Source organism: Onychomys torridus, chromosome 3, assembly GCF_903995425.1.
Source record: "Onychomys torridus chromosome 3, mOncTor1.1, whole genome shotgun sequence".
In the NCBI taxonomy this organism is placed as follows: Eukaryota; Metazoa; Chordata; class Mammalia; order Rodentia; family Cricetidae; genus Onychomys; species Onychomys torridus.
The window spans coordinates 116,407,597-116,419,470 of NC_050445.1; the positions used below are offsets into that span (position 1 = coordinate 116,407,597).

Genomic DNA, 11,874 nt, shown 5'->3' on the forward strand with positions numbered 1-11,874 from the left:
GAGTTTCCATGGAGGCCCTTTATCCAGCAACTCGATTAGATGTAACCCATTCTTGGCACTGGGGCTTTGAGGTTTCAAAAGTCCACATCATTCCTGTTGGCTCTCTTTCTTCCTCATGGTTGTTGTCTCAATATGTAAGCTCTTAGCTACTGCTCTAGCACCAAGCCTGCCTGCCTGCTGCCATACTCCCCACCATGCTGGTCATGGACTAACCGCTGAAACTGTGAGCAAGTCCCAAATAACCCTTTTCTCTATATAAGTTTCCTTGGGCATTGTGTCTCTTCACAGCAATATAAAAAAATAACTAAGACACCAACAATAAACAATAAAGTCATCACCAAGCTATAAGGAAGGGGTAACTTATTCTATATTTTGAGGTGGGGTATACATGCAGATTGGAATCTTAGGTTGCTAGATGCATTGTTAGTGGTATATGTGCATAGCCCAAATCAAGTGGAGTCCTAGGTTAAGTTATTCCCTATGCTTTCCTGCATGAGAATGACTTCTTACCAGCCTGAATCAGGAGAAAGACTGATTTGAACTGGGTTTCCTGACACTGTAGAAAATTCAACATGATCAACCAAACCAACTTCTGAAGTAAAGCAATGTCAATCCTTGCTCAGAACAGGTTTGGATTTGCTGCTGCTTATAGTTCCCATCCTTCTCTCCTTTCTTCCAGAAGTCTTACCACCTTTTCTTTCTGCAAACACAATGTTCAATCATCCTACTTCCATTTGGTCCCCAAGAGACTGGCTGTTCCATATCCTCCATCCCCTCCTTAGGTCTCCTGCTGAGTATTTGGCCTGCATGACTGTTGGCTGCCTCCGAGCCTTCACCCTACAGCGTCTGGCTGTTTCAGCAGCAGTGATCTTCTTCGCTTCACCAAAATCGAGTGATGTTGACAGTGGGTGGAAATTCTGCTTCTTCAAGTGGTAAAGCTTCTTATTGCTCTTCCCCAAGTGAGCAGAATGATAGTTATGAAAACTGATGATGCTTGCTACAGCTTCATCTCAGCCTGTCTGGGGACTTCCCCTGCTGGCCAAGGCAGTCATGGCTCACAGGACCCTGAATTTCATAGTCCGTCTCAGCCTAGACAGCAAGTCCAAAATGGGTGAAACAACCTGAAGTCTCAGCTGGGTGTTATGCTGCACACCTATAGGTTATAGGATTATAACACCCATGGATTATAGGATTATAACACCCATGGATTATAGGATTACAACACCCATGGATTATAGGATTATAACACCCGTGGGTTATAGGATTATAGCACCCATGGGTTATAGGATTATAGCACCCATGGATTATAGAATTATAACACCTATGGGTAATAGGATTTTAACACCTATAAATTGGGGTTGGTTTAGCTCAGTGGTAGAGGGCTTGCCTGGCACGCGCAAGGCCCTGGGTTCTGTCCTCAGCTCAAAACAAAACAAAACAAAACAAAAAACAAAAAACAAAAAACAAAAACAAAAACAAAAAACTACACAGAGAAACCCTGTCTCAAAAAACAAAAACAAACAAACACCTATAAGTTATAGGATTATAACACCCATAGGTTATAGGATTATAATCTCAGTATTTAGTAGGTTGAGACAGAAGGATTGCTACTAGTTCTAGGCCAACTCTGTGTCAAAAATGAAAACAAAACAAAACAAAACAACATAAAAGAGAACAATGTTAACATTAATCTTGATGAAAAATATTCATAAGAGGGCACTGGAGAGATGGCTCAGCAGTTAAGAGCGCTTACCCCAGAAGACCCAGGTTCAACCCCTAGAATCCATATTGGGTAGGTAGTTCTAAGGGGATCCAATCCTCTGACCTCTTAGGTACACACACACACACACACACACACACACACACACACACACACAGACACACACACACAGACAATTAAAAGTAGAAAAAAACCAAACAAACCCATAACATCCTACATATTCTCTGGGAATTAAACCTAGAATTAAAAATGGTTCAAAAATAAAGGAGGACAGTACATTGGGACATAAGGAGTGGGGGCTGAGCTGGGAAGAGTTAAGGGGAGGAGTTGGGGCGAATATACTCAAAATATGTTGTATGGAAGTTCCAAAAAATTAATGAAGATAATTTTATTATAAGTAATAAAAGACTAATAAGTGATCTTTTTTTCCCCCTTTGGATTTTTTTGAGAGAGAGTTTCTTTGTGTAACAACTCTATCTATCCTTGTTTTGTAGACCAGGTTGGCCTCGAACTCACAGAGATCCTTCTGCCTCTGCCTCCCCGAGTGCTGGGATTAAAGGCATGTCTCACCACTGCCCAGCATAAATGACTCCTAACTGTATGCTTATTGGGTAAATAATTCCAAACATTAGGTTTTGTTTTGTTTGAGGCCATTTCTCACTATATAGCACTGGCTACTCTGGAATTCAGTGTGCATGTAGATCAAGCTAGCCTCAAAGTTGTGGCCATCTGCTCGCCTGTGCCTTTCGAGTGCTGGGAGTTGAGGTGTGCACCACCAAACTCAGCTCTATATATCACTTTAATTTATGACTGCCATGTTAATGTACCTCTCAGTTATCTATGGCAAGGCCTCAAGCCTCAGGCTCTCCTCTCCTCTCTTCTCATAGACTATACACAGTTCCAATTCTTCACATTATTTCTTGAGAATATGAAAATCTAATATTCTGGACCACTGAACTGAAAAGGAATCTGCTGGAAATGAGTTAGGGTAGCCTTCGGTCCTTCATGATTGCTACTCAGAATGGCTCATAAACCATTCCAAGGGCAGCCAGATCGCACAGACGAGAGCACAGGACACGCTGAGTGCTGACTTCTGAGCAGTGCTGCTGTGTAATGCTGTTTACGTAGAGGCTGAACAGAGGGAGGGTATGATTCAAAGGAGTTGTTACACTCGTTAACTGATTCTCAGGTTTTTAAAGTTGTATTTGCCTTTGTTAAACAAATTACACAAGCAAACGTCAAGTTGATGGCTTAAAGCTGAATGTGAAGGCTTGGGCTGGTAACCCCAGCACCTGAGAAGCTGAAGCGGGAGGTCAGTCACCAGTTCTAGGCCAGCCTGGGCTAGTCTCAAAACACCAGGGGGGAAACAAAACAAAAAGAAAAAACATTGAAAGCCCAAGACAGTGATTGCAGAAATGATCAGAAACCCTTAGCAGGCATTTTCAAATAATGACTTTTGCCTTCAGATTCTAACATGCCTTCCAAGGAGATGGCAATTTCAGATGAACTATTGTTAACAAGTCGTTGACTCCATAAATACTTATTGAATGCCTACTAAGTGTCAGGCACTTTATCACAGTCTGGTGACTCAATGAACAAAACCAGACGGGTATCTTCCTTCAGGAGTTTTCTATCTGGGGAAGGTGGAGCCAGTAGGGTTGAATACTGATTAAAAAAAGAATCCAACAGGGAAAGGCCAGATGCTACTACTGGGCCCAATACTCTAAAAGACAGGTGTTCATGGTATGAGTGATTTTACTTCAACTGTGGAACCACGAGCAGGAAGAAAGAAGTTTCCACGAGGAAGAGGGGCTGGGATTTGAAGTTGGGAAAATGTGGTGGTATTGTGTTCCCCAAAATATTGTGCAGGCTAATAAACTTATCTGGAGTCAGAGAACAGGACAGCCACAATATTAAACATGAGGATAGGCAGTGGTAGCACATGCCTTTAATCCTAGCATTCCAGAGACAGAAATCCCTGTGGATCTCTGAGTTCAAGGCCACATTAGAAACAGCTAAGCATGGTGACCCACGCCTTTAATCCCAGAAATCCAGCCTTTAATCCCAGGGAGTGAGGGCAGAAAAAGAAAAGATATATAAGGCGTGAAGACCAGAAACGAGAAGCATTTTGGCTGGTTAAGCATTCAGGCTTTTAAGCAGCAATTCAGCTGAGAGTCATTGGGATGAGGACACAGAAGCTTGCAGTCTGAGGAAACAAGACCAGCTGAGGAACTGGCGAGGTGAGGAAACTGGCTTGTTCTGTGTCTCTGATCTTCCAGCATTCACCCCAATACTTGGCTTCGAGTTTATTTTATTGATAAGAACTTTTAAGATTCCTGCCACAGGAAAGGCTTTGGGTCAGAACAGGAGAACTCGATGCGTGGTCCAGGTGCAGAGAGGGCCTGGTGGGTGTTACAAAACGGACGAGAGGTTGGCAGGAGCCCCGTTGCAGAGATCATTGTGGGTTACACTAGATTTATAGCATTTAAGTTGGGGTGAAAAGATGAGAAATCTAGGCAATTTCTACGAACAATCAATCAATGAGAATGAAGTTCCTTGTTTTTGTTTTGTGTTTTTCCTCAAGTATAAATTAGGGAGGATTCAAGACAAAGGTCCTAAGGAAAGCTCTGGTACCATGATTCATCTCTCCTCCCCTGGAGCTTTTAATTCTCCCAAGATTGATTCTGCTCTAGCGGGGCCAATGTGTGTAGATCCGGCCAAAGTTTATTACTTGAATTTGGAAGTGAATGATTTCAGGTTATTACCCAATGCAGTGTGACTGCGGCTTCCCACTCTCCCACAGGTGCACTATTGATCTTAATTGTAAATAAATTACTTACCTGCCTCAGTAGTACAGGTATTATGACTGAACGTCAATGGTATACGAAGCATTCAACTAGGCACACAGTGTTTTAAAAGTGAGTTTTTATGACATATTAAAAACTCCGTGTGTGATGTGTGCACGTTGGATGTATTTTTTAATGTATGTATTCCAGACAGGCTTTCTCTGTGTAACTTTGCATCTTTCCTGGAACTCGCTTTGTAGACCAGGCTGGCCTCGAACTCACACAGATCCGCCTGGCTCTGCCTCCCGAGTGCTGGGATTAAAGGCTTGCGCCACTTTTTTTTTTTTTTTTTTTTTTAGGAGTGAGGACACTGGTGTTCTGATGCAATCCATGTTTGAACAACCAGACACCACATATTGCTCTCCAAGTCCGCACGCCTTTTTGTAGTGGTGACCTCACCCCGGACTGACTTCCGTTTCTCCCCTTCAAAGGTCCCATTCCACCTAAAACACATTCACCGACTCCGGCCCGGGTGTGGCGTCCCGCGGCGCGGCGCTGCGCTGTGGAGATGCCCATAGTGCCCCCAGGCCAGCCTAGAGTTAAACTCTCAGCGCCGACCAAGGCTCGGGGGCGGCACCCGGACTTCCGGCTCAGCTAGGCCACACCCGGCCGCTTCCAGGAGGAAGCCGCCCGGAAGGCAACACCAACCCCTGGAGCCAGAGAGGGCGTTTCCGGCGCATTGGGAGGGAGGAGCCACGCCCACACCGGAGGGCGTGGCCTCCAGCCGGCGCGGGAAAGGGGGCCGGCGCGGCGTGTGCGCGCTCAGCCGGCGGTCGCGCGCAGCACGTTTAGGGTGGGGATGGCGGCGGTGGCGGCTGCTGGGAGCGGGACGCCCAGAGAGGAGGAGGCTTCCGGAGGGGAGGCAGCAGCTCCGCAGGCCCAGGCCCCGACGAGTGCACCCGGGGCTCGGCTCTCGAGGCTGCCTCTGGCGAGAGTAAAAGCTTTGGTGAAGGCGGACCCTGACGTAACGCTCGCGGGACAGGAAGCCATCTTTATCCTGGCGCGTGCAGCGGTGAGGCGGGAAAGCAAGGGCGCCGGGGCCGGGGGGCGTGGCATCCTGGGGGCGTGGTGCGAGGGGCGTGGCGTGGCGGGCGCGAGGGGCGTGGCGTGGCGGGCGCGAGGGGCGTGGCGTGGCGGGCCCAGGTGTGCCAACCTGGCTTGTCAGGAGTCCTAGGAAGGCTTCTGCAGGGCCCTTTGAGTTTGTCAGCCACTCGCCTCTTCCCGAGGGCCCCCGCCACTGTAGTTTGCGGCTCCGGTGGCTCACACAGAACTTGAAGGGGTCCCTAGGGAATGAGTGGGGTGGGTTTATACGTATCAGCAGGGGGATGATGAGCTAGCCTATGGCGAAAGGAATAGCAGAAGTATCTTCATGAAGTTCAGGACAACCTTGGCTCCTAAGAACTTTACTGTGTGATAGAGTTCCTCTCACCCTTATTGCTCCAATAATGCACAGGATCGCCCCCACCTCGGTGGACTAGAATCAGCTGATCTTTCCTGTGCTTGTTTGTTTCGCAGGAACTGTTTGTGGAGACTATTGCAAAAGATGCCTACTGCTGTGCTCAACGAGGAAAGAGGAAAACCCTCCAGAGGAGAGATTTGGGTAGAGTCACTGTGGTACCTCGGGGTGGACAAGGGGTGGACAAGGGAACCGTGGGCCAGGCTGGCTGGCTTTCTTTTGTTCGTTAGTTCATTTTGGTTTTTCGAGACACGGTTTCTCTGTGTAATAACGTCTAGCTAGAACTCACTCTGTAGATCAGGCTGGCCTGGAATTCACAGAGATCCGCCTACCTCTGCCTCCGGAGTACTGGGGGTATGAAAAGCTTGCGGTCCCCTTCCCCCTCCACTCCCCAGGCTTTCTTATAGCTGGTTCACAAGGCATCACTGAGGCAAGGGGAAGTTGGTTTGTGATTTCTTCATCTAGCTGGTAATGCTTGCACATGTGTAAGGCTTTACAGACTGTATCTCTCACTCCCTTCAATGCTGCCAAACTCCTTTTCTAGTAACCTTAGAGCAGGGAGAAAGTGAATTTAGGTTTTAAACAGGACTGTAGGAGGTCTTACTGAACAGCATTTGCATGGGATTTTATATGTAAGAATAATATAAAAATGGATCTCGCTGGGCAGTGGTGGTGCATGACTTTAACCCCAGCACTCGGGAGGCAGAGCCAGGCGGATCTCTGAGTTCAAGGCCAGCCTGGGCTACCAAGTGAGTTCCAGGAAAGGCTCCAAAACTACACAGAGAAACCCTGTCTCATAAAACCAAAAAAAAAAAAAAAAAAAAAAAAAAGAAAAAAAATGGACTCAGAACATCAAGGGATATATATTTTATAAATGATGTCACTTGCATAAAATCCCGTGCCTTGGTACTATGTGGACTGTGCAGTTTTGGGTCTGACATCCAAATGACAAGAGCTAATCAAGTACCCTTTCCTTGTGTTTCAGATAATGCTATAGAAGCTGTGGATGAATTCGCTTTTCTAGAAGGTGAGTTCACGGCTGCATAAATCATTTCCCTGCAGATGACATGAGTTCAGACCTTATAGAAACACGTGCCTGGTTCTCCTCTGGGTACATGGGAACAGTTCTCCCTGGTTCCTATTTTTATGGGGGTAAAAAAAGAAACATTTTCCATTCTGGGGATTAGAGTTTCTACTGGGAAATTGCTAGCTTGAAAGGAGAAGGAGGGAGTATAAAAACACCGGTAGAGTTAGCTGGATTTACAGTTTGATTCCTACTTAAATCTCCATCCCAGTGATATAGGAATTAGAAACAATTTGTAAGTTTTTTTAGAGATTAGTTTTTATTTATGTGTATGTGTTTTTGTGTGAATATGATATACCACAGGTGTGCAGGTACCCACGGGCTAGAAGAGGGCATCCAATTCCCTGCAGCTGGAGTTACAGGTGGTTGTGAGCCACTAAACCAGGTCCTGTGAACTGACTCAGGTCCTCTGGAAGAGCAGCAAGCACTCTCTACCCTTGGTTCCTAACTTTTAAAGACAGGGTCTCATGTAGGTAGCTAAGCACCTTCAATTCACTGTGTAGCTGAGAGTGACCTTGAATTCCTTTTCTTCCAGCATCATCTCCCAAGTGCCAGTAAATAATAATATAATAATTATGATGATGATGATGATGATAATATAGTATAATCTTCACTTTCTCTTTTCACTCTGTCTTCCTCTCTGTGTCAGCCTATGCTCCAGCACTCTTTATATGTTCTTTTTGAAAGATGCCTTGCTAATGTCTGCTTCAAGTCTAGGTGTTGGGTATTCTCTTTAAGTTGTAGATCTTTGTCTTTCCACCTGTCTGTTTTTATAACAGCTTCTGTTAGTTGCCCACCTTGCTTGATAGCCGAGTGTGTGGTCACACTTGGCAGTGTGCTGTCTGTGCTAGAAGAGAGTGTTCTAGTTGTTGGTGCAAAGTCAAGGGACGCTGTGCAAATTTCCCGTTTTCTTTACTCATTTTTTATCAGTTACCAGGTAAGAATTGCCTGTTAAATTCTCCAATCATAGCTGCAGGTTATTTTCACTTATAATTCTGGTTCTGTTTATTCTGTAAGATCATGTGGTTAGGTATGTAAAAGTTTAATATCATGTTGTTTGTGAGAGCCCGTAGTATTTAATTGATGGATGACTTGTTATATCTGGTAGTGAGTTTGAGACTCCGCTTGAAGGGGGGTTATTCAACCCTCCTTCTGGACAGACCGAGGTTTGACTCTTGCTCCCTCAGCCTGCCAAACAGCCCCTCACAGGTTGGCAGGTGCCTTCGGAGCCACCATAGCTTTGGAGGCTGGCCTTACTTTGTGACTTTGCCTTCTCTAGGTTGTAGATTTGCCTCTTGATTCATTTTCAGTTATTGAGAACTTTTATTTTTATAATAAGCTTAGCTTTATTCCTTGTTCTCAACAGAGATTTGCCCAAGTTGGCAGTCATGGTGGCTCATGCCTGTAAATCACAGTCCTTAGGGCACTGAGGCAGGAGGATTTTAAGTTTGCAGCCAGCCTCTGCTACCAAAGGAGCTCCATTCCAGCCTCACCAGTGACATACTGCCTCACAACAGTACAAAACCCCAAAGAAAGTTAGGAGTTTTTAGTTCCAAGTCTCTCTCTCTGGTTTGAGTTTTCTAATGTTTAGTCCCCTGAATTATGCCTTATTGTAGGATTGAAAAATGCCTTTGGCCTCTCTTTATACTGTGCAGGCTCCTTCAGTCCAGTGCTGCTCTTCTGTGCAAACCTGAGGGATGTTTGGGAAGCCATGTGTCTGTAAAGTGGTATGGGTGGTGCTTTGTAGCTTCACCTCGGGGTGAACAGGTGTGGGGACAGATGTCATGCTGAGGCCCCACAGTCCAGAATGCAGAATGCTTCCTGGGCGTGTGGTTGCCGAGGCTTCTCTAGTTTCCCTGGATAGGCAGGTCACTTGGTTATTTTGAAGAAACTCCTGTGATTTTTTTTTTTTCTTCTTCTTGTCCATATATGTTTAGGTCCCTGGCTTCTGCATATTGGGAGGATTGTACGAGGCATGTGGGGAGGCGAGCCTGTGTCATGTGGGGCATCAGCTCCTTCCCTCTCACTTCCTGTCCTCTCAGTCCTGGTAGCTGGGTCTAGCGCAGTGGTTCTCAACCTTCCCAGTGCTGCGACCCTTTAATACAGTTTCTCATGTGGTGCTGACCCCTTCATAATTGTAACTTTGTACTGTTATGAGTTGTAATTAAATATATTTGGAGATAGAGATTTGCTGAGGGGTCGTGACGTGCCTTCTGCTGGTTCTAGGGTAGGGATGGTGCCTCCTCTCTTGCATCCCCTCTATTAGGCTCCAGTCTTTTTTGCTCTGTTTATAAATATGCAATATGCTTCAGTGAGATGTTGGTAATTTATTCTTCTTCTGTTCTTGGAATTGCCCAGGAGAATATACAGACCTGTGTGCTCAGGTGCCAACATAAACTGGGACTTTCTGAAAAGAGATTTGAGGGGCTGGAGCGATGGCTCAGCAGTTAAGACTAGGATAGCAGAAGATCCCAGTTCAGTTTCAGCAGCACCCATATTCAGCACCCAGAGGCTCACAACCTCCGGAACTCTAGCTCCAGGGGATCTTGATGCCTTCTTCTGGCGTCTCTGGGCATGGCGTATACACACTCACATACAAAAATACATGTAATTAGAAGGAAATCATTTTTAAAATTATAAATGCTTTGCTCAGGGAGCTTTTACTATTTTTAATGTTCATTGAGTAATGTCTCCATTCTTTAGCACTTTTCCAGCTCTAGTTCCAATTCTGTGCATTGGTAGGCTTAATTCCCACTGGCTACTTCTCCAGTGACGTCTCCCCCTGGGACTTTTGGGCAGGTGTTCCTCAGATTGGAACTCCTGTTACCAGCAATACCCCAAGTGCTTTAACCTTGCCTGGTGTGGGACATTCCCCCAGACTGAGACACCTTGCTTAATTACACATTGCCCTTTGTGTTTTTAGGTACTTTGGATTGATTGTGGAGCTGGATGATCTTGTGAGCCTTTGCAGCACCTTCCTCTTTCTGTGCAAGCCTCAGCTCCAGAGAGTGCCAGTTATACAATCCTCTTGTTCTACTTCCCCAAGCTGCACGAAGCAGAGCTCTCTGAGAGAATTTTCCACCAAGTCTTCCATTACTCAAGTCTGTCTTCCACTTCAGGCCTGGATGGAGCTGCTGCTGCATGGGAGGACTCTACACAGTGGCTCACTGAGCAGGAAGACCAGATGAAGGTCTCTGCTCAGCTTCCTTCGTGTTTTCGAGTCCTGCCTTTGCTCTTGCCCTGTGACTGGAGAACCAGATGGTCAGGCACAGATTTTCCACCAACCATCCTGAGTCACCTTTTTATTAACTTTGTTCCTTCTCAGCATGTCATTGGAATGTGGGTCTATAATTTATGGGATACCACTTCTCCTTAGGAGTCAAAGTGATGTGGTCCTAGCAGTTTTATTGAAGTATGGTTCATTTAACAATTTCAACTGTAAAATTCAGTGGGTTTTTTTTTTTTTTAGATATTCATAGGTATGTGTAGCAAGATTTTGAACATTTTCTTGTGAACAGAATGACATGAGTCTTTTGTGTATGACAAAATTTCAATGATGTTATTTAAATTTTATCTGTGCTATGATATGTATTTGTACCCTTTAAGTTGTGAAATACACATAATATAAAGTTTCCCATTTTAACTGCTTTTCAGTGTGTTGCTCAGTGGCATTGAATATTTTCAGACTGTTGCACAACCATCACCATCATTGGCCTCCAGAACTTTGGATAAAGTTCTCAGCCTGGAACAGCATGTGCATGGGACAGTAACTTCCTTTCCCTTACTCTTCCAGTGCCTGGCTAAATTCATTTTCTTGTGTTTTTGTGAGAAGGTGTGGGCGGTGTGTTTGGAGAACTTAGAATGTTCAGGAAGGCAACAGAAAGCCTTGGCCAGGGTTTCTTATAGTGTTCTACAGTGTAGATCCCCTAAGATACAAAGTCTGCCGGATGTTTTCTCCAGAATAGTAAACTCAATCTTACAACATGTTCAAAATAAACTTTCAGAAAAATACTAGATTTATAGAAAAGTGTTTTTGGGTCCTGCTTATGGGTCCCCCATGGCTAACATTTCAGTGTTACCAGGAACTGACATTAATGGGTTGCTGTTTGTTGAGTTCAAGTTTTTATTTGAATTTCACTTTTTTCTATTAATATCCTTTGTTTTGAGAGTTAATCCGAGTATTAAACTATTCTTGCTTCCTGTGTCTCCCCAGTCTTTCCTCAAGTTTCTTCGTTTTGTTTTTCATTTGTGTGCGGTTGCCATGCAGGGATCTGCTTTTATGTGGGTTTCGAGGATCAAACTCAGGTCATCAGGCCCTAATTGTTGGGTAGCGAGTGACTGCTTGACCTTCTGGTCCATCTTGCCAGCTCTGTTTCCTTGTCTGTCTGTCTGTCTGTCTCTTTTTAATTGTGAGTGTGTATGCTTGTACCTATGGGCACCATGGCACAAGAGCAGATTGTAAGTGCCAGTGTTTACTTACCAAGATCACCTGGTACGGTTTTGAGAAATTACATGAGGCTGTGACAATTTTATTGAGAGTAATCAGACTTTTAATACCTTTATCAGAAACAGAGTATAATGGCAATTGCCAGCATCAATACAGTTGTATTGCCAGAATACAATGCAATTGGCAAGCTATACAGGGTACACCAGATTAATGTCTGAGACCAGTTATCCTGTCGAGCCTCCATGTTTCCTTGACTTCTGAGGGAACATACAGAGAGATAAAGTGGCCTGAACGCTTCACTGCCTGAGGGAGTGTGCCAGC

General features: G+C 45.1%; 1 protein-coding gene across 1 annotated transcript; it reads left to right on the plus strand.

Moving 5' to 3' along the window:
• The first annotated feature begins 5,183 nt into the window (after window positions 1-5,183).
• Pole4 (DNA polymerase epsilon 4, accessory subunit) lies at window positions 5,184-11,305 on the plus strand. The gene is made up of 4 exons (XM_036181592.1): window positions 5,184-5,578; window positions 6,082-6,166; window positions 7,008-7,049; window positions 10,030-11,305. The coding sequence occupies exons 1-4, from the start codon at window positions 5,366-5,368 to the stop codon at window positions 10,041-10,043; spliced, it is 354 nt and encodes a 117-aa protein (XP_036037485.1). The 5' UTR covers window positions 5,184-5,365; the 3' UTR covers window positions 10,044-11,305.
• Window positions 11,306-11,874: the final 569 nt, after the last annotated feature.